This window comes from Protopterus annectens, chromosome 10.part0 (genome assembly GCF_019279795.1).
Source record: "Protopterus annectens isolate FY-2018-M chromosome 10.part0, PAN1.0, whole genome shotgun sequence".
In the NCBI taxonomy this organism is placed as follows: domain Eukaryota; kingdom Metazoa; phylum Chordata; order Ceratodontiformes; family Protopteridae; genus Protopterus; species Protopterus annectens.
This window is the reverse complement of record NC_056744.1, coordinates 1022756995-1022783992: the sequence shown is the minus strand read 5'-3', so window position 1 is coordinate 1022783992 and position 26998 is coordinate 1022756995. Positions and strand designations below refer to the sequence as shown.

At 35.3% G+C, this 26998-nt stretch overlaps 1 protein-coding gene across 2 annotated transcripts in view; it reads right to left on the bottom strand.

Moving 5' to 3' along the window:
• LOC122813461 (E3 ubiquitin-protein ligase HECTD3-like) overlaps positions 1-26998 on the bottom strand; it is an 833769-nt gene that overhangs the window by 135912 nt on the left and 670859 nt on the right. For both annotated transcript variants that reach the window (XM_044085784.1, XM_044085783.1), the window contains exon 15: positions 20840-20929. In XM_044085784.1, coding sequence (XP_043941719.1) covers positions 20840-20929 — 90 coding nt within the window. The remainder of the gene's footprint in view (positions 1-20839; positions 20930-26998) is intronic.

Below are 26998 nucleotides of genomic sequence, written 5' to 3'. Positions count from 1 at the left end.
GGTTTGTTATTACCTATAGTTTTACAACAAGTTGTGTCCTGTTTAGACTTTGGGCTATTTGAAAGGCAGATAAATTCTTTGGTACAGTTGTGAGTGAAGTCTGTCAATTCACATGTAGAAAAGGTAGAAACCTTTGACAGTTTTTGGCTGGTTATAGGATGACCCCCATATTCACAGGGATTTCACAGACTTTATTGGCAGATAAACATATGATTTGTGTACCCTGTGGGAACTGCAGTTTGTATCTGTATGTAGAATTAAATATTTTACTTCTAAATTTCCACACAAAGTATATATATATATATATATATATATATATATATATATATATATATATATAGGTTACCTTCATTTCATTGACAGCTCATTTCACTGACAACCAAATCAGCAAGACCAATTCACTGGAAGTTCATTTCACTGAAAACTCATTTCACTGACAACTCATTTCACTGAAACTCATTTTGTCAACAGTTACATATGGCCTGTTCCCTACTGTAGTGTGATCTTGGAGTTAAAATATATAGTAATGGAGTGTGTGGGGGGCACAGCTCCCCACATTGGGGGGTGTGGGGGGAAAAGGCCCCACATACTTTGGTTGTATATTGTTTTCTGCAATACAGTTATTCATTGCACTTGTAAGTATCCATCTGTATAGTTTAAAACATTTATAAACCTCCCCTTACTATATATTCTACCTCCAGGATTGCACTACAGGCCATATATAACTGTCGGCGAAATGAGTTTCAGTGAAATGAGTTGTCAGTGAAATGAGTTTTCAGTGCAATGAACTTTCAGTGAATTGGTCTTGCTGATTTGGTTGTCAGTGAAATGAGCTGTCAATGAAGTGAAGATAACCCATATATATATATATATATATATATATAGTGTATATATATATATATATATATATATATATATATATATATATATATATATATATATATATATATATATATATATATATATATATATATATATAAACGTACCCAAGTTGAAGGAGCTGAATTATCTAAAGTCCGTACAAATTCCCCACAGGTAATTCCTTTGCTGTTATATGAGAGTGCACAGTCAAATACAATCCATTATATCCAGTGCACACCTTGCTTGTAAATAATGTGTATGATGTCTCTCTTCAACAGCCGTTCTAATTAAGCCAAGCAGTTTCACAACACCAAACGCTACTCAGCATAGATAGCTCACTTTAACAGCCGTTCTTCTTGAACCAAACAGTTCCACAAAGCCAAGTGCTATTCAGCATCAGTAAAATAGACCCAACGTCAAGTAAAATGAAGCGAAGATTTATTTCACAATTAAAATAAGCGCTTTCACGGTGAATAACACGCTTCATCAGATACATTAAAAATGTGTTAAAACCAACCTTTTATCCGGTCTACTAATCTCAGAAAGCCTCTTCATTCGTTAATTCAAATATCCATATTATTACAATACTTTCAAGCGTTACAGAAGCTGGATGTCCACTGACTATGACATCATACTAAATCGTCAATATGCCAATACATCACTACGGCAACCGTACATACTGAAAGCGTTAATAGAAACTTATATACACAATGTTACATAATTCCTACAGAACTATTGTCCAAATTAATATAAGTTCCTCAGACGTAATTCATGCACAAATTTTAGCACATTTCACATTAAGGACATGAAAGGTGCTTACTTTAAATCGCCCGACCGTCATAAAGATCGAAAATAGACTATTCCTCATACATCAATTCAGTGAAGGAGTTTATCGACACATCAATTGTGCAGCTATACTTGTTATGACATCTATTTAAAATAAGTGATGTGGTCAACTCATGTAGATCGAACATATGCTGACAAAATTTAGAACATAAAACAACCACAATCTATCATGTGTCTACAAAAACACTAAAACATCATATGCAATACACTACAAACTTGCATATGTACTTCTACAGAAATAAATGATAAACTTAAACATATGCTAAAAATACCATATGTTACTGATACCAATGTGCTCAAGGAGCTATGTATACATGTCAAATTGAACTACGTGACTCTACCAAATAAACTTGTGTAATATGAGGAAACTGAAAATATACTGACAGAGACTGGGGAATCCAGTCACAACCTATAAACAGGAGGAAGCTATGTTCGGTGCTTATCTATGTGAGTGCAGAAGTGTGGGCAAGTGACAGATGGGTAGAGAAAAAATAAATGTACCAAGAATACATGGTATACACAATCCACCCAGTTCCCTTGGTCAGTCACATTATGTAATAGATATACATTTTTCTTGGTACATTTATTTTTTCTCTACCCATCTGTCACTTGCCCACACTTCTGCACTCACATAGATAAGCACCGAACATAGCTTCCTCCTGTTTATAGGTTGTGACTGGATTCCCCAGTCTCTGTCAGTATATTTTCAGTTTCCTCATATTACACAAGTTTATTTGGTAGAGTCACGTAGTTCAATTTGACATGTATACATAGCTCCTTGCGAGCACATTGGTATCAGTAACATATGGTATTTTTTAGCATATGTTTAAGTTTATCATTTATTTCTGTACAGAAGTACATATGCAAGTTTGGTAGTGTATTGCATATGATGTTTTTAGTGTTTTTTGTAGACACATGATAGATTGTGGTTGTTTTTATGTTCTAAATTTTGTCAGCATATGTTCGATCTACACATGAGTTGACCACGATCACTTATTTTAAATAGATGTCATAACAAGTATAGCTGCACAATTGATGTAAGCCGTATAAACTCCTTCACTGAATTGATGTATGAGGAATAGTCTATTTTCGATCTTTTTATGACGAGTCGAAGCACACGATTTAAAGTAAGCACCTTTCATGTCCTTAATGTGAAATGTGTGCTAAAATTTGTGCATGAATTACGTTCTGAGGAACTTATATTAATTTGGACAATAGTTCTGTAGGAATTATGTAACATTGTGTATATAAGTTTCTATTAACGCTTTCAGTATGTACGGTTGCCGTAGTGATGTATTGGCATATTGACGCATTTAGTATGATGTCATAGTCAGTGGACATCCAGCTTCTTGTAACGCTTGAAAGTATTGTAATAATATGGATATTTGAATTAACGAATGAAGAGGCTTTCTGAGATTAGTAGACCGGATAAAAGGTTGGTTTTAACACATTTTTAATGTATCTGATGAAGCGGTGTTATTCACCGTGAAAGCGCTTATTTTAATTGTGAAATAAATCTTCGTTTCATTTTACTTGACGCGTTGGGTCTATTTTACTGATGCTGAATAGCACTTGGCTTTGTGGAACTGTTTGGTTCAAGAAGAACGGCTGTTAAAGTGAGCTATCTATGCTGAGTAGCGTTTGGTGTTGTGAAACTGCTTGGCTTAATTAGAACGGCTGTTGAAGAGAGACATCATACACATTATTTACAAGCAAGGTGTGCACTGGATATAATGGATTGTATTTGAATGTGCACTCTCATATAACAGCAAAGGAATTACCTGTGGGGAATTTGTACGGACTTTAGATAATTCAGCTCCTTCAACTTGGGTACGTTTTTATACATTTTTTATAACCGCATTGGTTTTTTGTTCATATATATATATATATATATATAGTATATATATATATATAGAATATATATATATATATATATATAGTTTACTATCACATATTCGATTGTCATTTACATGATTGAATATGTGCGAAAATCATTTTCTCGAACTGAGAGTTCGATCACCACAGTGTCGAAGCTGACATGAGCGAACAGCCGCTATTGTCAGCTTCAACATTGCGGTGCAGATCGCACTATAGTGGGGATCGGGAAATGTACCCTTACCCTCACTGTAGTGCGATCTTAAGAGTATGTATATATACATAGGGGGGTGTGGGGGTGCAGGGGTGCTTGCCCCCCTGCAAATGTTATTGTTAGCTGTGGGCAGATGTGAGCATTTCAGCAAAGTTGATATTCGACATTGCTGAAATGCTCCGTTCGATATTTCGGTTGCTCGGTGTTTTGATTTCTGACAATATTTGTTGGAAATCATTGCGTTCATCTAAAATGACATTCGCAAATATGATAGTAAGCCATATATATATATATATATATATATATATATATATATATATATATATATATTGGTCAAAAACCCATATATTCAAACATTATGTTTGTGAGATGAAAATAACGAAAACTGAAATCATGAACCACACAGTTTTTGTCAGGGCAAGTGGGGAAATATGCCCTTTCACCACTGCAGTGTGATCCCGGAGTTGGTATATATAGTTGGGGGGGGGTATGCCCCCCACTTAGGTAGTTTTCCGATACTACAGCGTGTTTTTGTGAAGTTTTGGGCAAGTGTTTACTTGTGCTGGGAAAATGCAAGGTTCGGGATTTCATATTTCATTATTTTCATCTTGTGATAATAATGTTCGAGTATTTGGGTCATGGTTGCACAACAGTAGATAAGGAAAAGTTTTCATTAAAGAACATGGCTGTCTCACACAAACAGCAGCCCTACAGAACTAAATACTTAATCTTTGATCTACAGTGAAGCCTAAAGTTTGATCAGTTGTTTTTTTTGAAAGACTAAACCCAGTATTTTGGACTTTGATCAGATGTAGGAAAACTACTTTTATAAATTATTATTTTGCAATTTGCATACATAATATTTCACTAATCAATTCTTTTTCACTTTAAAGTTTCACTTCAGGTGCATGAAAACTCTGGAAGGCAGTGCTGTGTACATTATCCCATCTACTAAGATATCCATTATTCTATATTTATTTTGTTATATACATTACTGAATGGTTTACCTTAGCAATTTACATACTGAGCCATTTGTGATGTATATAGATGCCAACTCAAGTTTAAAATATGCCTTCTATAAATGATCACAGCTATAAATGTAGATTTCACTGCCTTAGCTACAGTCTTTGGTAAGCCAGTGCTGCTGAAATTCATTATTAAGGGCAACACATTTAGAAAACTCAGTTATGAAAAAAAGTCAGTACAACTTACTTAGATTTGTATCTCTGAGAAGACAGTGGCTGAATTCACAGACAGCTTGCATACTGTGCAAACACGTGCAAGTAGGTTGTTAGTGTGCATGGAGTTTGTAATTCATAGAAGCCTCATTGCTCTTAGCTATGCTGTGCTAAGCAGCAACAAATATGCCACGTGTAAAGGCAATAACCTGTGGGCAGGGTTTGTGGAATTTAGGCCCCTGTGCTTCCCATTGCAGCTCTGCAAGAATGTTTTGTGCAGTAAGGAAATTCACCAAAATCTGTACCACGCAAGATGCAAACTGAGCAGCACTGGAACTTTGTAAGTGTGCACAGCTAGTAGCTGAGATGCAAATGCTGTTGTCCATGTCAAAATCTGAGCACTGCAAAGCGACACAATTTATCACTGCTCAGATTACAGATATAGATGAGCAGACCCAAAAGTGTGTGTATATGAGTGTGCTTGTCATTGTATATGCTAGCAATTCTGTAGGTACAGTATGTGTGTGTGTGTGTGTCTGTATGGGCCTGTTTGTGTGCAAGTGCATGTGCCTGTGTGTGTGTGTGTGTGTGTGTGTGTGTGTGTGTGTGTGTGTGTGTGCAGATGTATTTTTCCTCCTCTCTGCTCTGCTGCCCGCTGCAAACTGTCAAAGTTGAAGTCAGAACACTCTTCAGTGTCATAGCGCAGGTAGAACACACCCCATCAGAGAATCACAGGACAGGTTTGTTGCTTTATTTTATAGCTTAAATTAAATTGCTCCTGCTGGCATTCCTAATTGTTCCTTGGACATCAGGTGTAGTGCCTGGGTTTCTGAAAATGCATCAGAGTGGTATCATTTTGGATATTTGCTATTCTGCTGCTTGAATTTTGAATCTTGGTGCTACATTGGCCATTCCAGATCCTGCCAAGTCTCAAGTCAATTAGCTTCAATGGGATTTAAAAAACTGTTGAGAGATACTGGACACCTCATTTTGGCACCAAGCAGACAGTTGTCAAACTAGCTCTCAGACCATAGCATATGACAATAGCTGTAATAGGTGTCACGGTAACTATCATATGCTACAATCTTTACTTTGCCATGCTCTAATTGAATAATAATTTAATTGAATTTAATTAAATGTTTTACAAGTATATATAAGTGGTCTTTTAGTGATTGTTAACTTTTTACTCTAAAAAGGCTGTTGGCCGAGGCGCTAGAAAGATTGAAAATTATTTTTGTAAATATATTGAACTTTATTTAATAAATTTATCCAGACTTTGAAAGTAGAGCTGGGACTCACTTATAGTTCTTGTTGTTGGCAATATAGTTGGTTCTTTTCCTGTTGTTTTTTTCAATATGACTAGTGAGTCCATGTGCTCCTTTCCGCGCATATTTAGAGAGTCTGGTATGGATATGTTTCAACGCAATGGTGACAATCCTGGTCGTGCCAATGTTCTAACAACTAATGAAGTTGATAATAATTTACCTGGTCTGACAAAAATGATCCCTGAAGGTCCAGGAGGTTCTGGTCTAGGTGTTATGAAAAAGTGGGAGAATTCAAGAATGAGGACTGCCATTAATCCATTTGCAACGGTAGGCAAGAAAGTTACCATACCTGATAACCCTGATGCACAGGATCTGTGTATCAAATTGGAGAAGTTAATATTTAAAGAAACAGCAGTGTTTTACAATATTGGTAGTCTTGAAAGATATGCGGAACTAGATATCACACCTCGTGGTCTAAGATCAGTTAAGAACCCTTCTACACCATTTGATCTTAATGATGAAACAGATCAAAAGTTTCATGAACGTTGGATAGCGGCTGCACATCGGTGCAGTGTTGAATGGGTTTCAATTTTAACTGAGAGAGATAATATTAAAAAAGAAAAGCTTGTAAATGAAATGAAACATGTATGTGATCAGCTAGTGAGCATAACCTCTAATACCACTTTGGAAAATTTCCTGGTGGGTATAAATACCAAATTAGCCAACTATGAGAAAGATCTTATTGATCGTAAAAAATACAAGTTAACTAGAGACATTAGAGACTATGAACACAAGAGGGCGTTTGTGTTCATTAATAATCAGAGAATTAGAAAGAAGGCTGTTACGTTTCAGAGAGGAAATCCGGTGTCTGAACCGTATAAAAGTAAAGGCTTCCTGTCTGGTGAAAGCGGCGCGTCATCGTGGGAAGAAGATGATAGAGAGAACTTTCCTGAATTGCCAGGAGCCGCGAATTCGGAAGGTTTTCAGAAGACATTCTCGAATTTTAATGGACATTATACAAACTCCAGGAAAAGAGGCTGGAACAATTCAGAACGCCATAGAGACTCGGGCGATGGACATTTTAAAAGAGGTAGATGGGCTTGAATTTAATAATGAGACTATAGCTAATAATTATGTAATTAATTTGTCTAATTATGTTTTAGATAGTGTTGAAATGGGCATTTTGGAAAAGGGGCTAAAATTTGTTCCTACTTGTTTTCCTAAAAAATATGAATTAAGAACAGAACTATTCCAACTATTTCGTAAAATGAATCTTAGAGAATACTTTTGTAGGTACACCCCTTGTCTTTCCACTAATGTTAACAGTTCTACTGTGGAAATACCTAATAGTGATGTAGAGAGTGATGAGAGCTTCTACTCTTGTACATCAGATAATGAAGATATAATTAATGCATATAGTACTTTTGATACGAGTATGTTAAAATCCAATAGCTCTTTTTTACCTCCTTATAAGAATGCAATGATACAGAAATTTGAATGTGTGCTAAACTTAATGGTAGAAAAAGAACTAGAATGTTTTTTGAAACAAACACATCACTATAATTTAACTAAAATAGAATGGAACAAATTACGAGCACTTGGTAAGAATGATAACATAGTTTTCAAGCCCTCAGATAAAGGGGGAAAACTGGTTATATTAAATGCTTGTGATTACTATGAGATGTGTATGAAACATCTTGGTAACAAAGATGTATATCTTGAGACCAATGTAGCTTATGTGAAGAAAGCAGAAATTGACTTTAATAATTTATTACAGAAAGGAATCAGGTTACATTATTTTACAAAGTCTGATGTTGACCAAAAGATAACTATTAAAAATACCCAAATGGCAAGATTTTTTTGTCTGCCGAAGATACACAAAAATCTAGATAGCCCTCCAGGCCGTCCTATTGTGTCAGCTCATGGCTTTTTTACATATAACATGTGTACTTTATTACATGAAATATTAATTAAAAAAGTTTTGACATTACCTTCTTATATTAAAGACTCCTACGACTTCCTTCAAAATATAAAAAATATATGTTGGAAGGAAGGAATGTATTTTATTACTGTTGATGTAGAGAGTCTATATACAAATATCTCCCATTTTTGGGGATTAGAAGCTATTAAGTTCTTTTTGAGTGATTGTCCTAAAACTCATTATGTATTAGAAATGGTAGAATTCTGTTTAAAAAATAATGTTTTTGAATTTAATGGTAAATTATACAAACAGTTAACCGGAACAGCGATGGGAGCAGCATTTGCTCCAGCTTATGCTAATCTATTTATGGGGATGTTTGAAAATGAATTTTTATATAAGTTATATTTCTTTAATACACATGTTATAAAATATTATAGATTTATTGACAACCTTATTTTTATTTGCAAAGATGGTTATGAAATTTCTGATCAATTTATTCATGAATTAAATATTAATCAGTATGGTATAAAATTTAGTGATGTACAGATAGGTTCTGAAATTAATTACTTGGATATCTCTCTAAAAGGTGTTAATAATCAGTTTATACATACTAGTATTCATAGAAAATTTGATGAAATTAGTTGGAAAATGTGTGGAAGTAGTTGTCATCCAACACATACTTTAAAAGCTATTCCTTTTGGAGAATTTACTAGAATAAAAAGACTTAACTCTGATGTTAACCTAGCTTATGATGAGTCTCTGAGAATGGCTAAGTTATTTATTAATAGGGGATATGATGTCACTGCAATTAAAAATAGTATTATAAAAGTGTTTAAAGAGAGTTTTCATATAAAAACAAATGATGGAGAATATAATAAATATAGATATAATAAACATATAGTAAATGAAAAAATATTTTTTGTGACAAAATATACAAATTTCTCTGACATTATGAATGAATTAATTAGACAATATTGGAATGTTATTAAGAATGAAATTGATTCCTTAAAAAATATTAAATTGATTGTTTCATATAAAAAAGCCAAAAGTATTAGGGATTTTCTAGTCCATAGCATCTTTAAACAACACAAAATCTTTATAGTTAATAACATTAAAGAGTTAGGAACTTTCCCATGTGGCAGTTGTTCAGTGTGTAAATATATAGTAACTGAAGTAGAAAAAATTAATGGTAAAAATTTCACTGTTAGGGCCAAATACTCCTGTAGAAGTAAGGGATTAATTTATGTTATTTTTTGTACATGTAATAAATACTACATTGGTGAAACAAAGAGAATGTTGGCAGACAGAATAAAAGAACATGTTAGGGATGTAAAGAACAAAAAACTAACTAGTCCCATTGCAGAACATTTTAATTTATGTCATGGTGGGGATATTAGTTGTATGAAAACAACAGTTTTAGAACATGTACCACTTCATTTTAATAATGTTGACTATCAGAAAAACATACTAAGACAGAAGGAATCTGTTCTAATTATGAAATATGGCACTTTGGTTCCGTATGGTTTGAATAGGGAATGTAACTGGCAAAGCCTTATTTAAGGCTATTTCTTTAAATCTTTACTTTGCCATGCTCTAATTGAATAATAATTTAATTGAATTTAATTAAATGTTTTACAAGTATATATAAGTGGTCTTTTAGTGATTGTTAACTTTTTACTCTAAAAAGGCTGTTGGCCGAGGCGCTAGAGAGATTGAAAATTATTTTTGTAAATATATTGAACTTTATTTAATAAATTTATCCAGACTTTGAAAGTAGAGCTGGGACTCACTTATTGTTCTTGTTGTTGGCAATATCATATGCTACAGTTTAAGGGATTGTTTGACCGCTGAAAAAAGTGTTGTCAAACTACAGTTAGTGAGAGTATATAACAAATACATCAGCTGACTGTGTGTGTGTGTGTGTGTGTGTGTGTGTGTATACATTGTGTGTGTGTGTGTGTGGGGGGGGTGATGAGTACAAGTTGGTAATCCCCCCAACCTGAATTCACAGTTGTAGTCAGAGAAGAACAGCTGTTTGGCCATGGAGACAGACAAGTACTTATGTTCTTGTGCTACCATTACAATTCACAGACATGCAAATTACTTTAATTAGAGCTGGTGCCATGTAGACATAAATGTTTGTGAGTCACATTTTTTTTGGCTCAGCTGTGCAACTTGGCTTATCAGAGCAGTGCTAGGTGTGTTGTTGAGCAGCATTTTATATATTCCATCAAGTGTTTGGATGAATCTATTCTGGGCACACATTGTGCGATCAGTAATTATATATTACCTTATTGATAGATTAGTACCTGTATACTTGCTTATTAATAGATTACTTGTGTTATGATGTGTGTGTTACATAGTCTTCAAAGGTTATTTTAATTTTAACTTTTACAGAGTGTACTCTGTATCTGATGTATCATCCATTAAAAAAAAAAGCTTAGTTGTACTGAATCCATCCATCCATCCACAACCCCTTTTCCCATTTTTGCTCATGGCGTGGGGGTGTCACTTTAACAGTCATTTAGAGCCAAGGTTCACATTGCCAGTTGTTCTACCTAATTTCAGATATAAAAAAGAACTAGGAATGCGGCAGAAAGCCAAGTTTACTCAATGGCCCTGTAATGTGTTACTAGCAAAGCATACAGAATGTGGACACAGAGAAGTAGGCAGACGTTTACTTTGTATGCACTAGTAAAGAGTCTACATAATTTTCTACTTTTCTGCTGTAGTCTCCCTATGATCTTGGATATATGTGAGCCTGTCCCCCCAATGAAACACCTAATCCATAATGATAGGTTCTGATACACTGCAGTCTCCTACATTATGCAGGGAATATCATGACTCACAAGAAGCTGGAGTGCCTTCTGTGTGGAGTCTGCATGTCCTCCCTGCGGTCGAGTGCCCTCCGAAAGACATGCGTGAATGGGCGTGCCTTCGCTGAAGGTTGGGCATCGGGCTGGCAACTCGGCACCATAAAAAATCTACTGCCAATCATTAGCGGACCGGAGTTCCGCTGTGGCGACGCCTAATCGGGAAAAGCCAAAAAGACCAACAACAACAACAAGAAATGTAGCTGCTGTTAAAGAAATAATGTCTTATCCTGGGAATTATTTTCACTGTAATCCTGCATAAATGTGTCTGCATATATATAAATTCTCATTTTTGGGAAGTGTGTATGTTCATCCAATGAATATAATTTTTCTGGCAAACTGTCCTTTACATGTGAACAATTCCATACATTCTTAACCTGTGTTGATCAGGAGCAAACCTCATTTGGCACATCCTTGTGTAATATAAGATCTGGAACTTATTTTATTTCAAGGTCTTCTCTGAAAAAAGGGAAAGCAAATTTGGTGTCTTGCAACATTTTTACACTGCATATCGCTCCTGTTCTTCTCTCAGCCTTATTCTGACTTACTTTATGCATAAATAAAGCCTATTTATGTAGGTGTTTATCATACATCAAGCCCAGCACAGCAAAGCTTGTCTGTATATTCTATTACCATCCTTCTTATTAGCATAATCCCAGAGCATTGATAGTGTATAAAACTCGCATTTCATATCTTGCCCATTGTTGTTACATTCCCAGCACCATAACTCTTTTAAACAAGTGGAATGTAGAGTTTTGTGTCCGATACCAGTATGTTCACAACACAAGCTAGTTGGGAAAAATAATATGCAATAGTAAAAAATAAATAGTAAACAGAAAAGATAGTCAAAATACAAACAAATACATTTACAATACATATTAATGTGATTTCAGAGAATACAGCTGGCATAAAGTAACTGGAGAAAATAATCATTAGTGAGCTTGCAGAAAACTCTTATTCTAAGAAAAGCAATTAGTATATATAACAATCCAATTAAATTCTAGTCTGTTATTACAGCTGTCTGAGTCTGTATATAATGTGAATATGCAGTACCTCCCTTGTTACTTTAAAGGAGCTGTATAACATTTCCATTTTAATAATGGTTGTATACCATAATACGTCTTGTGCCTGGTGTCAATATAGTTGCTATGACTTAACATCATTCTTACTAAGTTGACACTTAGCGCAGAACACACATTATAGTTCTTGTTAAAATGCTGGTGTATCCTGATGCCAATGACATTCCTTTTCGGTAACACTGAATAGCCAGAGGCATGCAGCTTGACATACTGAAAATCTAAGATTCCATTTATTAGCAAAGCAATATAATACATTCTTGAAACAGTTTACTCAAAAGGACTTCAGCATATGTGATGCAACTGCATATGGAAAGTAACTAATACAGCAATATCAGGATAGGGATGAACTCTGCTTTACATGGATGAGGAGCCTGTTCCAGAGAATGTGGATCCTCTAAGACATATCTCTCTTATGTCAACATGTCTTATTTATTTCACAAGCCAAATTTAAATCCTTGGATTTACTGGCTCTGATGCTGTTTGGTTTGCAAATGAGCCAAAGGTCCATTACAGCTGGATCTGAGGATGCCTTGTATGCCAGGCATAGATCATCTGTAGGAGACAGAGATAGGGCTTTAAGGTGATCCACATAGGACAATGTGTTTATACCCTGGATTCTCCTGGTAAGAACCTTTCTGGCCATTCCAACTGTAGCATTTGTCTGATCAGGTACATGCTGAATAGGGTATTATACTTAATGACGGTTCTGATAAGGGCTGAATAAGGTGGCTCTATGACTTTCTTGGACCTGGATGACATGCCCTTATATACTACTTACTACCTCTGCCACATGTTGGTTGAAGGCCAGATTACTGTCTACATAAGTTCCTAGATTCCTAACATCCGAGTCAACTTTTAGGGATGTCTTAATGATGGAGTAATTAGCCTGGGCAACAGTTTTCCAAAAAGGCACTGTAATGGGTTTCTTAATATTGAGTTTTAATTTGTGACTTTGACACCAGTTATTTGACTGTTAGACCTCTTGTAAGATGTTTGTGTCATGGAGGGGAATTTATGATAGCTCCCAATTTACAGTCATCTGTGAACTTGGTTAGCCAAAGGCTCTTGACATTAGCCATTACCTCCCAGAAGTAGATGCTAAAGCAGCAGTCCCAGCATGGAGCCCTTGGGTACCCCACTGATCACCAGTCTCTTAGTGGAGGTAGTCTCACCAATCCTGTCTTTCTAGGACTTGTCTGTGAGCCAGTTGGCAGTCAAGTGAGTTATGTAAGAGGTTTGTTTATTCCCAGTTCAGTGAGTTTGTCAACTATATCTAAGTGAGGTATTGTATCAAACTACTTAACCTGGTCCAGATAGGTCGTATGTACTACTTTTACATCAACCATTACCTTGGCAACCCTCTCAAAGATGTCCACCAGGTTTAGTGGGCAAGGCTTTCACTTGACAAAGCCAAACTAGGTTGGGTCCAGGGTCTGAAGGTTGGCTATGTCTTTGTTGACCATTTCCATGATAATTTGTTCCATGTCTTTAAAATGTCCATGTCTGTCAAATTAGACTAGTCAGACTATTAGGTCAGTAGTTTCCGGAGCTAGCTGAAGGTGCATCCTTGTGAAGGGGGATAACCATTGCATTCCTCTATTCCAGAAGAAAGTTTTAGTAGCTTTAAGAAACAAAAAGGAAATTACAGTAATGAAGCCAGGTAAGAGGGGGGGGGTGGTGTGGTGGGTTATTGTATAACACTGATACATACTCCTCTATATCGAAAAATAACATTAATATCGCATACCAGGATTGATTCCTATCTTGAAGAATTTTTGTTGGATAATCACATCAATCCAGATATTTATCAATTTTTGCAACAACCAAAACCAGTCATCCCAAATGTAGCTGGGATCCCCAAGGTCCATAAAGGTGTGACAAATCCCCCTTTTAGGCCCATAATGTCAGCCAAAGGATCTAAAACTCACCCTATAGCAGTGTTAATAGACAACTGGGTTAAGGAAATAGCGGTCAATACCCCTCATTCAGTCAAGGACTCTTGGAATTTTTTGAGTAAACTTAAGCAAAGCTTGTGGAAGGAAGGACTTATTTTCTTAACCATTGATGTGGTGGATTTGTTTTCTTAAATTCCCAAGGAAGAGGGGTTAGAATATTTTAGGACCATTTTAGACCAATGATCCACTACACCAAAAACACTAATGGCCATAGTGGTTGATCTTATGGAGGTAGTATCAGAAAACAATTTTGTGCATTTTGAATGGGAGTATTACCAGCAAACTAAAGATGTAGTGATGGGCACATCATGCTCCCCAGTTTTTGCGAATATTGTTATGCTAGCCTGGGAAAAGGATTTTATCTTCTCTAGCCCTTATGCCCAATATTTACATTTGTATGTGAGGTTTTTGGATGAAGTTCTTATTTTGTGGGATGGGGGAGTAGAACAGATATCCCAGTTTGTGGACTATTTGAGCAGTTGTTCCAGTTATTTTAAGTTCACCTATAGCTAGAGTAAACTAGGGATTAGTTACTTGGATACCTGGATTTCCCAAGCTCCATGTGGCTTTAAATCAAATATACTCAGAAAAGAAACTTTCTGCAGTGCATATTTGCACTTCTCTAGTAACCACCTAAACGTTCATAAAAAAGCCTGGTAAAAGGACAGGCTGTTCAGATAGCAAGGATGACATCTATGCACGAGGACCTTTGGGGTGAACTTATGAAGTTAAAAGAAATGTTGTTGGAAAGGGATTACCCAGAGAAAATGGTGGCTGCCCACATTCAAAAGGTACATCAAGGATGGGGGTTTAAAATATAAGCCACTGTTGGGAACAGATTTAGTTAGATCTAAGAAAATAGTACAAGACAGCCAATACAATAGAACATTACATACATATATACATACATACATACACACAAATGTTTCAAGCACGGGCATTAAAGCCCTTCTAGCTTGCCAATATGCCAAAACACTTGTTCCCATAATAAATGTCCAGGCTGTTTTTAAAAATATCTAAACTAGTACTTGCTTTAATGTAATATGGTAGTCTGTTCCAAGCATCAGCTACTCTGTCAGAGAACCAATTAGTACACTTCTCATTCCTATAGAATCTTCTACATAGGTTATCTGACGATTCTCTAGTACTTTTTGATAACCCCAAACATTCCCAGAGGTAGTTGTCCCTAAATGCCTTGTATACCTGAATAAGATCTCCTCTTAAATATCTGTAAGAGACACTGTACAAGTTCAGATATTTTAGTCTTTTATAATAACATAGATTTTCACATTCATGGATGCCCTTAGTATATTTCCGCTGTACTCTTTCCAGTTTATTCATGCTTGTTTTCCATATTGTTATTCCATACTCAAGTTTGGGTCTAATGTAACTAACAAACAATGACTTTATTATGTTTGATTTCCCAGACTTTATAAATCTTTTTATACAAGCTATAGTTCTATAACTTTCATTAGCCAATTGGTTGATATGATTAGAAAAACTCATAGCTGAATCTACCCATATACCCAGGTCCTTAAATGAGTCTACAGTTTCAAGCACTGTGTGCTGTATTAAATATTCACCTTTCAGTTTATGTCTCCCAAATCTCATATACTTAGTTTTTGATGTATTTATCAACATATTATTCCCCTGTACCCAAATGGTCAATTTAGTCAAATTATTTTGCAGACATGCCTTATCTGTAACACTTGTAATCAGTTTACCCAATTTCAGGTCATCAGCATATAGACTGTAGAACACATCCGATGAAAAAGTAAGGTCTGAAAGATACAATCTAAACAAGTAAGGGCCTAGTACAGAGCCCTGTGGGACACCGTGACTGTAGCCAAGGATTTTACCTGTCCAGTTGGTGTGTGATACTTGCCATGTCCTATTTGTAAGCCATGCAGCTATCCATCTTATCAACAGTACATCAATACCTAGTTGTACTAATTTATTGATCAGTGTTTTGTGCATGACCCTGTCAAATGCTGAAGTTAAATCTATATAAATCACATCACAGCACAATTTGTCATTCATAGCTATTATTATATTGTTATAGAACATCATGTTACAGGTGGTAATAGATCTGTTTTCGACATATGCATGCTGATATATGGTTTCAAGTCCCAACCTATCCAGTTCTGACAATAACTTATCCAGTATTACCTTTTGCATTATTTTTTCACAACATGAAAGTAGACTTAAGGGTCTATATGATTCTGGGTTTGTCCTACTCCCCTTTCCCTTAAAGACAGGTTTAATAAGTGCATGTCTCCAGTCTTGAGAAATCTCCCCATATTTATATGACCTAGTGAATAATAGATGTAATGGCAGTGTAAGTTTTTGCTTACGTGTTTTCAAATCATTGTTACTTATTCATTGCTGGTGGATACAATCAGTGTAGTATAGGAATAAAATAAATTATAAGAACAAATTGGAACATGTTTAGGGTCAGTAAAGAAATACATGAGTTGGTGGGACAAGAACCAGTTGTATATAAAACTGGAAAAAAACTTTAAACAACTTTTTGAAGAAGGAGGGGGCCACATAGTAAATTCAGATAAGGGTACATTGCCTTGTGGTAGCTGTAAACAATGTATTTTTTTATTAAAAGTAGAGATTTAGTTTTGGGCAACATGTTGCGTAGTAAAGTTATGTTTAGGAATGGGAATTGTGCCACTAGTAGGATAGTTTATTTAGCTAAATGTGACAACTGTCCAGCCTTCTATATTGGGAAGACAAAAAGGGCACTTAAAACAAGGATATATGAACATTTGTATGACATAAGTAATAAGAAAGAGACAAGTGCCTATACAAACATTACTGTGTGTGCATCAACTTCAAGAGGTTTTCTTTTGGTATTTTAGAAAGCATTAAAGTTGACCCAAGAGGGAGTGACTGGCAGAGATTATTGTTGAAAAGGGAGATAGTCTGGCAGTTGAGGTTAAACACTACTTTACCACCTGGATTAAATGACCAGGTATCAATTACCCCAGTTGTGAAAGAAAAAGCTTAAATTTTAAATGAAGAATAAAATAGTTTTGTTTTTAATATTGTTTTTATGTCTGTCAAAATGAACAATATGCATTTCATGAACAAAAGCACATTTATTTTTGGTAGTGATGCATTAAATTTTTTACAATGTTTTATGTTCTCATGAAATGTTCTAATAAGTGTTAAGCTAGTGAATGGCTCTTTAAATTTTGCATTGGTAATAATTGATGTAATAGAAGCATTTTAATTAAGGCTGGATTGTATATAAGGACTTTGAGGGGAGGGATTATTTTATCTGAAGTCTCTTTTGGAGGGAAGAAAGCACTTATGTATGTTTCTTTGCTGCTGTTTTATAAATTAATTAAATATTTTGTGGAAAGTTGGACTGCTTTTTGACTTTCTTCAGTTTGGATTTACTACTGCTGGTTTTTTGGTTATAGTTGTATAAAGCCTGTTTGAAGCTAAAGTTGAAAAGTGACTCAAGTGGTCCTGATAGGGCATGTTTCAAGTTATCTCGGGATACTGTCAGGGCCCACTGAGACTGGGTTTTTGGCCTTAGCGAGCACCACCAGGATCTGCTCCCTGCCAATAGTTGGGGGGGGGATTTCTGCTAGTAGGTATTTAATGGGGGAGAGGCAGGGGGAATTAGGGGTGAAGTTTGAGATAATTTGTCAGCCAGCAAATTCACTATGTCAGTCTGCTAAGTGAAGTTGGCACCATTGACCACATAGCTGTAAAAGGGCTTGTGGTTGTCTTTAAACTGTGAAGCTATCTTGATCTCATAATTGGCCTTGTTGGACTTAATTAGTACTATTAGCTTCCTTTTTAGTTTAATTAGAGAGCTCCTATCATTATGGGAGTTGCTCTTCCTGATTTTTGTCAAGACCTTTTTTCTTTTGTTATATAGCCTATTAAGGTTGAAATTCCAGCAGTGTGGTTTGTTTTTAGAATCTGTTTTGGGCTTACTTCTAATAGGTACTGCAGCCTCTATACAGCCATATACATGGTTGTACGGGGTCTCTGTGAACAATTCCACATAGGTTGCTGTGAACTTGGGGTTAGGAGGAACACTGAATTTTGACAAAATACTGTTTAATAGGATGTAGTTTGGTTTGGAATAGTTCCTAACTGTTATGGAGTTTCCTGGGGTTACCAAGTTAATTTTTATTTCAAAGACGAGATGATACCAGTGAGAATGAAACTGCCAAATTAACTTTCACCTAAATAATAGTGCCTCTATCACCATCCCTGAAGTCAATGACCACACATCTATATTACATAATCAAAATTTTAAAAGTTTGAATGTCATATGGTCGACACCATATGATCAAACTTTTAAAAGTTTGAAAAAGAAATAAAAAAAAATAAACCAAAGAAAAAACCTACCTGAACTGTTTGTGTGTGTGTGTGTGTGTGTGTGTGTGTGTGTGCCGTCAATGCTGTCCCATATTGGTGAGTATTAAGTCCAGTATGTCTGAAATTCAGGTGGGTTACCAACAAACAACAGATGTGTCTGATGATGCAGTAATGGTGCAAATTTAAGACATTTTGTTGGTGGCATGGGAGAAAATTAATGTATTTAAATCATTTTCTTTAAACACTTATTGATGACATTTTTTTGCCAGTGGGAAGAGTGAAGAACTCCTGTCTGAATTTGTCCAATACATGAATGGTATTTTTACTTTTCTTAAATTTGAAGCTAAGTATCCCAAGCAAAAGACTGATTATCTTTAATTTACTATTCATAAGAATACTGACGGTCATCTGAGTTCCATGATATACAGAAAGCTCATTACGGGGAACAGATATCTGGATTTTTTGGTATGCATCCCACTCACATTAAGAGGGGTATTGTCAAAAGTCAGTTTATAAGAGCATCAAGGTTAACATCTAATAATGATGTTTTATTGAAAAATGTCAAGAAATAAGAATGCATTTTACTGAGAAAAATTATTCTGATGTCATGACTGATGCTGCTTTAAAAGAAGTATTTGTTTTCAGAAATACCAGCTGTGTGCCTGTTATTTGTTCTGAGTTAAGGCAAGGTAGTTCAGAGAAAAAGGAGGAAACTAATTCCAATGTTGTGGTCTCCCTCACATATACCTTTGACATTAAGCCTCTTAAGAACATTATTAGAAAACATTTGAATTTCCTTAGAAGAAATAAGGGTTTGAAAGATGTTGTAGGTAGTTCACCAAACATTGTAGGCAAAAGGGCAGTCAATATTAAAACAATTCTTGAAAAAGGTAGTGCAATACCTACCAGTATTAGAGATACAAAGAAAACACTTTTTCCCTACTTTGGCTGTAGGCAATGTACACTGATGGCTAACAGATCTTGTGTGGTAAATTTATTTAAAGACACCACAGTGGGTGCCAATAAGAGGTACACCTGTAACACTAAACAAGTGATACATCATGCTCAATGTACAGAGTGTGACTACTTTCATATTGGGAAGACGAGTCTATATTAGATCAATGAATGATTAAATGGTCGAATCTGTAAAGGTTGATCTTTATCGAACATTTAATCATTCGAAAATGTTTAAAAATAATTAAAAAAAAAAAAACGAAGTGACAAAACCAAAAACCAAAGGGTGTAAGCAGGGGGCAAGCCCCCCTGCACCCTCACCCCCCTCTACTTAAATATACCAACTCCAAGATCGAGCTACAGTGTAGGGAAGGGGAAATTTCCCATTTTTGCAATGTAGTGCACTGATGTGTGATCTTGGAGTTTGCATATTTAAGTAGAGGGGTGTGGGGGTACAGGGGGGCTTGCCCCCCTGCTAAAACCCTTTTCTTTTACTTTTTGTTTGTTTAATTTTTTTTTTTTACATCTTCGAACATTTAAATGTTCGATCTCTAAAGGTCGACCTTTAGAGATTCGAACATTTAATCATTCGTTGATGTACTATAGACCAGGGAAGACAGCTGTGAAGTTTGGAGAAAGACTTGCTGAGCATATGAGAAGTATCAAGAACAAAGATGAGAAAAATACATTATACAAATAATGTAACCAAGTGTAAATCTTTTAAATGATTTACTTTTTTGTACTGGACCATGTGGTCACTAACTTCAGGGATGGTGATAGAGGCACTATTATTTAGGTGAGAGTTAATTTGGCAGTTTCATTTTAATGCATTCAGAACTCCAGGTTTAAATGAAAGGAGATTTGTATTATTAAAGGACAATGTGTCTCATTTGCTAAAATTTGTCATGAGATGTTTATTTATTTATTTTTTATTTAAATTGATTTTTTAAATTTACAGTTATTCGATGAAGCTCCTTGTACATTCATCCAAAAGTGCTTATTTATTAAAGTTATTTTACTGGAACAATCACCCTTGGTACTTTTTTGTTTACTTCATTGATAACTCCCATTCCCTTGTTTCACTGGTCATCCACCAGTTTGGACTGTACCACAAACAGCTTTAATTCTGGTAATCTCTGTCACTGCTGCTAACCCCGCATTGTTCTCTTTCATGACCTTCATCCTAATCCTCAACAGGACTACTCCATTCTCACATTTAACTGTCACATTTCATGAGTCTTCATACTTAGAATACTGTTACTGTCTCTTTATGTGCCATAGAATTCTGGTTTAACTTAATCCTGTTTTTTATCTTTTCCTGTCTTGTAGAATGTTGCTGTAATCCATACCTAAAAATAGAAGATGAACTTCAGTTAACAACAAATGGACGAAATAAAGTTTTCTTTGTATCTTATAGATTAAAACAATTTACACAAATGTATTTGACATAATGATTTCTGCTTACCAGCATGGAATCCACTGCAGGGAAATCTCTACTCCAGCTGACTGCCTCTCCTGAAAGTTGTTTCCAAACAATAGGGGGTAATGACAAGACCTGAAGGGTAAAAATTGTTGGTCAGAATAGTAACTAAATCCGAAGTAATAGTGAACAGAAGTGCTACACCTGTGAAACTGACTGCTGTGTCATACTTTTCATGTTCTCTACATTCTCTTACAGTAAACAAGTCACTTAACTAACCTCTGGGCTCTATTGAAAACAAACAAGCAAATCTGGTTATTAACAAAGAATGCCACAAAACAATAAATAAATTCACATTCACATAGCAATAACACAATAATGTTTCAATACTGTCTTCAAATGTAAGCACTGAATTCTTCAGATAATATCACTATGGGAAGTCCATTGTCTCCTAAACTGTAATAGAGACACCCACCCACCCGTACAGAGACATGCACATTTAGACATGTGAATGTATTTTACCTCAAGTAAGATGCAAAAACCCAGACATAAGCAGGGTTAGGTATCAGGCATAGTACGTAGAGTAATACCAGCCAAACTTGCAGCTGTTACAAACCTGCAGCAGTGAAATTCATGTTCATTTCAATGTGTCATAATTGCAAACACACTGCAGAAAGCAGAAAGTTTATATTTCAAGCAGCTAAGTTTTAACTTTATGCCCTAAACCATATAACAAAGCAGGAACAACAGAACAATTCTACTCAAAGCAGCTGAAGTGTTACGGATAAAAATATAGGATACATGGAGGCTTATGATCTATTGATAATCCACTACTAATGGATGTTGACGGCACAGACAATCAAATTATTCTACGATGTATTCTCTGGCATTATGAGCATTAGACAATCTAAACTACTACCATATACAGATTTCCACATTTCTTGCCTTCTTTGCCTAAACATATGTATGTGCATAAACATATATGTATGTATATCTATATATATATCTTCTTTCGGCTTTTACCGGTTAGGGGTCGCCACAGTGGAACTCCGGTCTGCTAATGATTGGCAGTAGATTTTGATGAATGCCGAGGTGCCAGCTCGATGTTCAACCTTCAACGAAGGCACGCCCATTTACACATGTCTTTCGAACACCCACCCAACCGCGGGGAGGACATGCAGACTCCACACAGAAGGCACTACCCGCACTATAGCCGAGAATGGAACAGAAGAACCTCTTGTGAGGCAACAACGCTACTGCTGCACCACCACGGAAGTCTCATATATATATATATATATATATATATATATATATATATATATAGAGAGAGAGAGAGAGAGAGAGAGATTATACTATAGAGTACAATGCCCCTTTTGGTATGTATCTCACAAGACATCTACAACAACTAGAAAGGCTGCAGAAATACCTCACAAAGTGGATTACCAGCCTCAAACAGATGCCCTACGCAGAAAAAACTCCAGTTTTACTCCATTGCATATCGTCTACTCAGAGGCGATCTCTGCCTAACATACAAAGCTATGTCAAACCCAGAGCTGTTGGACATGCTCCACTTAAAGAAATCCCAATCCCCTTTGAGATACACACTCTTGGGATCTAAACCTTGACACCACAATAAACGGAACATGCTGGAGAGATAGATTCCTGTCCCAGGGACTTCCCATACTCTGGAACAAACTACCTATCTATATCAAACAAAGCTCCTCATTAGCACTCTTCAAGAAAAATCTTGATGACTGGATGGGAGATAGTAAATTCACCCCAGGGGTCACTTCTGTGGCTCTGCTCAACAGGGGCACAGGAAAATAATTTTATTGGGTTGCAAAAACCAGGGTACCTTTTTGGCTAGGCTTATATAGGACCTAAGGGCCAATAGCCTAGTACCTACCTATGAACCTATGAACCCGTGACAGAGAGAGAGAGAGAGAGAGAGATTTTTTTTTCACCAAACAAATTCCAGCACTTAAATAGTGAAAAAAATAATTCCAGAAATATCACAGTAATCCCACAACAGATCCATGGTTTCGCCAAGAAGGGTTTCTCAATGTTGTGGGGAAACCTCCTTTGAAACATTTAATTACATTTTTGCTTCTTTCACCCAATGAAAGCCTGAATAGCTTGAACACATTAACGTCTATATAAAAAAGATGCATAGAACACTTCTCAAAAATATCAAACTACAAATTAAATCTTAAAAAAAACTAACATATTCCCATTAAAAAACCCCAAACCATTTTCGCTCCTACCCCTAATAGGGAAAATAAAAACAAAAGAGATAATCAACTACTTAGGCATTACTTTCTCAACAAACAACAAAGACTTTTACCTAAATAATATAACTCAAAAATGGCAAAATATTATTTTAGATCTTAAAAGATGGAAAAACCTTAAACTACCTTTCCTAGCAAAAGTCTCAATAGTTAAAATGAATGTATTACCCAGATTACTATATATATTTATGACTACTCAATTAAACATACCCAACAAATTTTTTAGACAAACTCATACCCTGCTTGCAAAATTCATATGGGAACCAAAAAAAAAACAGAATCTCATATATCAAACTTACGACCCCAAAAAATAAAGGTGGTCTAGATCTCCCCAATTTCGAGACCTATTACTTAATCACGAATGCTAATACAGTACTGCGAATAGCTGAATATAACCCAAAGAACAAAGATTGGTCCCCAATGTGGATAACAATATACCAAAAACATATCAAAAGCCTAGATATCAACCCCAAAGCCCTACCATTTCTAAATCCAAGTTTAACAAAACCGTGCAAATTAATAGAACCATTGAAACACTCTATCTTATTAACTCTTCAAATATCTAAATCTAACTCAAGCTATGATGATGCTACAACCCCTACACAAAAATCCCAATCTTAAAATAAACAATGTCTTTAAACCTGAATCCATTCCCTAAATTAATTAATATAACCATCCAAGATATATATCCATACATCAACAACTCTATACAAGAAATAAGGAATCATTGGAACCTCCCCAATTCCTATATAGTGATTTTAAGGCAAATCAAAGAATTATGTACCAGCTATGTAAAAAACTACAACATAAACAGCAATGATATAACAATCTGTAACTCTCTATGGAAAACCATCCTCTCAGCTAAGAAATATATCACTAATACATACAAACTAATTAAAGACATTAAATTCCAAAAAGACCTGCTTATTTCAGACTATTGGAGAAAGAACAACCCTTCCATCAATACCCTTCAACTAAACCAAGCTATTAACTTAACAAATAGATCCATACCTCTCAAAAAATTGACATTTACCCAACTGATGATCTATAACAACGCATATTTCACACCCGCTATTTTACATAAATTTAACTCTACGAAATCCCCTCTTTATCCTCATTGTAAAACCCAAATGGCTGATATAATACATTTATTCTGGAGCTGTAAATGTGTATTTAAACTTTGGAACTCCCTTAAATTTCAATTGCAAAAAATGGGATATCAAACATCCACACTCACCTGGGAATTTACTCTTCTACATATTCTACCAAATAATATCTCTAAAACTCAAGCAATTACTATGACCAATATCTTTCTCTTACTGAAACACTATATAGCAACCAATTGGTTTGACCTAAATAACACACCCTGGCAGAATTTCAAATTAATGGTGACTAAACATCTTTTAGCACATAAAATCCTAATCGATAAAGGGAATAAAAACATTAATCACAGGAAATTATGGGAACAAATCTTCAATATTCTTCTGGCCTAACACATGACAACGTTTCATACTTAAATACAAATAAGAGATCCCTTATTAAACTATATCCTAGACCAAGATTTTTTCCTACTCCTTGTTTTCTTTTCTTCTTGTTTTTCTCTTATCTCATAAGGTATATGCTTAATCACAACAACCCACACTGAATTATACTTTTTTTCCCCTGAATATTGAAAGCATCTATGTATATAATGTAAATAATATTGGTTGATTGTTTTATTTTATGTTTATACTACCCTCAATGTATAACAACTGTTTACTGTGAGGAAGTCTCACCTCTATCTGTGCTATTATGTATGCTATTTTACATTAATGAAAAGAATAAATAAAAATTATTGAAAAAAAAAAAAGATGCATGTGCCTTCTGGTGGCCGAACATAATTATTACAATTAAAAAAACTTGAAAATACTTTTTTTCATACAATTATTACTAAACATATATAAATAAATTTACTTATACCTTAGTAAAAACATATTAAATATATATCAATAAATGTAAAAATTCTTCATTTAAACCTGGTTTTAACAGGGAACCTAGATTAACAATCCCGTTTTCTAATGTAATGTCTGCTATGATTTAATACTGAGTACCTCTCATTTAATGTATATTTCTGTCATGTTGTTTGTATTGTATTACAGAGTGCTGTGCTGTGAAATTGTATTTTATATATTTATGTTATGTGCTTGCACATTTGAGCATTATGTATACTTTTCATCTTTTGTATGATTGTAAATTGTTTGAAGCTTTTCTCCTCGGGTCTCCACTGAAAATGAGCCCTTGGCTCAGCTAGACCAACCTGGTTAACAAAGGTCAAATAAAATAAAAGAATAAAATAATTTTCTTTCAGATAGTTCAAAATAGCAAGTTTATATAATGTCACTCAAACACTAAGTCTATACTAATGAAAGAAAATTTACAGTAGCATTTTGTAACTGATGTTTACACAAAGGACTACACACTCTCTTGCATTTTTACATCACTTAAATATACAGCTAAATGAAATTTCCATAGAATAGAACTTTGACGAAGACAAAAACTGCCACAATGGCATATAGCTTCTGCTGGTTTAATTTCTCCAAATCTTTTGGCTTTTTAATACCATGATGGGACTAGACCCCATTCCTAAGTCAAAGTATGACTTATGCTGAAATTAGTATTGTTTCAATCTTTGATGTTAGCCGAAAGTGCTCTTCGCAGTACCCATGTACCGGTAACATATCCAAATACAACTGTAAATTATTATGTTTTTATTGGCAACATATCCAAATGCAACTGTAACTTTTTTTATGAGACACATTGCTTATACTACTATTATTGGATTTCTCTGGGTATCCTTTTTCAAATCCTGGTATTTTATGATTTTGTGTGTGTGTGTCTCTCTCTCTCTCTCTCTCTCTATATATATATATATATATATATATGTAAGACACTGTAATCACTGGGTGTAGCAATATCAATGGTCAATGCTACTTTTGTTTTCTTTTCATGGACTACTATATCTGGTTTACTCACAACTATATTTTAACCTGTAAATAATGGGTGTTCCCATGTGATATTAAAGCATCATTTTCTATAATGCTTTGTAACTCATGTTTCCAATGCTTTACGCTACTTCAATATTATAATGTTTGCACAATACCTAATGCAACAGTCTTGCCACATTATTATGCCTTTCAGTATACAGGCCTTCTGCCATAAGTGTATCACACCCAGCAACAATATGTGCAACTGTTTCCAATTCTGTTTTGCAAAACCTGCATTTGTCTGTTTCTTCGACATGTTCAATGAACTTTGTAAACCAATGTGTATGCAGTCCACTATCCTGGGCTACCACTACTAATCTTTCATCTTTTAGTTTAAACTCACCTCTCCTTAACCATTCCTGTATCACATCCTCATCATCATAAGGTTGTTCCAGGAGTTTTCTGTACTTGCAAAATACAGCACTTAACTTTCCTCACTTGTCTAGAGGAAACCAGTTTTTAGTACTTAGACATGCCTGGATAAGTGCTTATTTACTAAAGGTCAGCTCCCGGTGTTTTCTCCTGTCTACCTGATGAATCTGGGCATCTTGGGGCAATGCAGCAATTGCCTCATGTACACAGACAACCCTCTCCTCCTACCACCCAATACTACAACCTGTGAGAGATGCACATATATAGCCAAACTGGAAGGAAAGGTCGCTTCACCCAAGATTGGACAGTCAAGAGGAGAAGGTAAACACTTGCACCACACCACACTCATCACACAGTCCCTCAAAACCTACACTACTAAAACACACACATAGCAACACAAAACACACACTTACATTTGTGGAGGATCTCAAAAATCTGCTCAAGCAACAGAGACCTCCAAAGCAGAAACGCATGCAACTTCCACCCCCCAACACAACCCAAATGACACATAGCCCACAAGC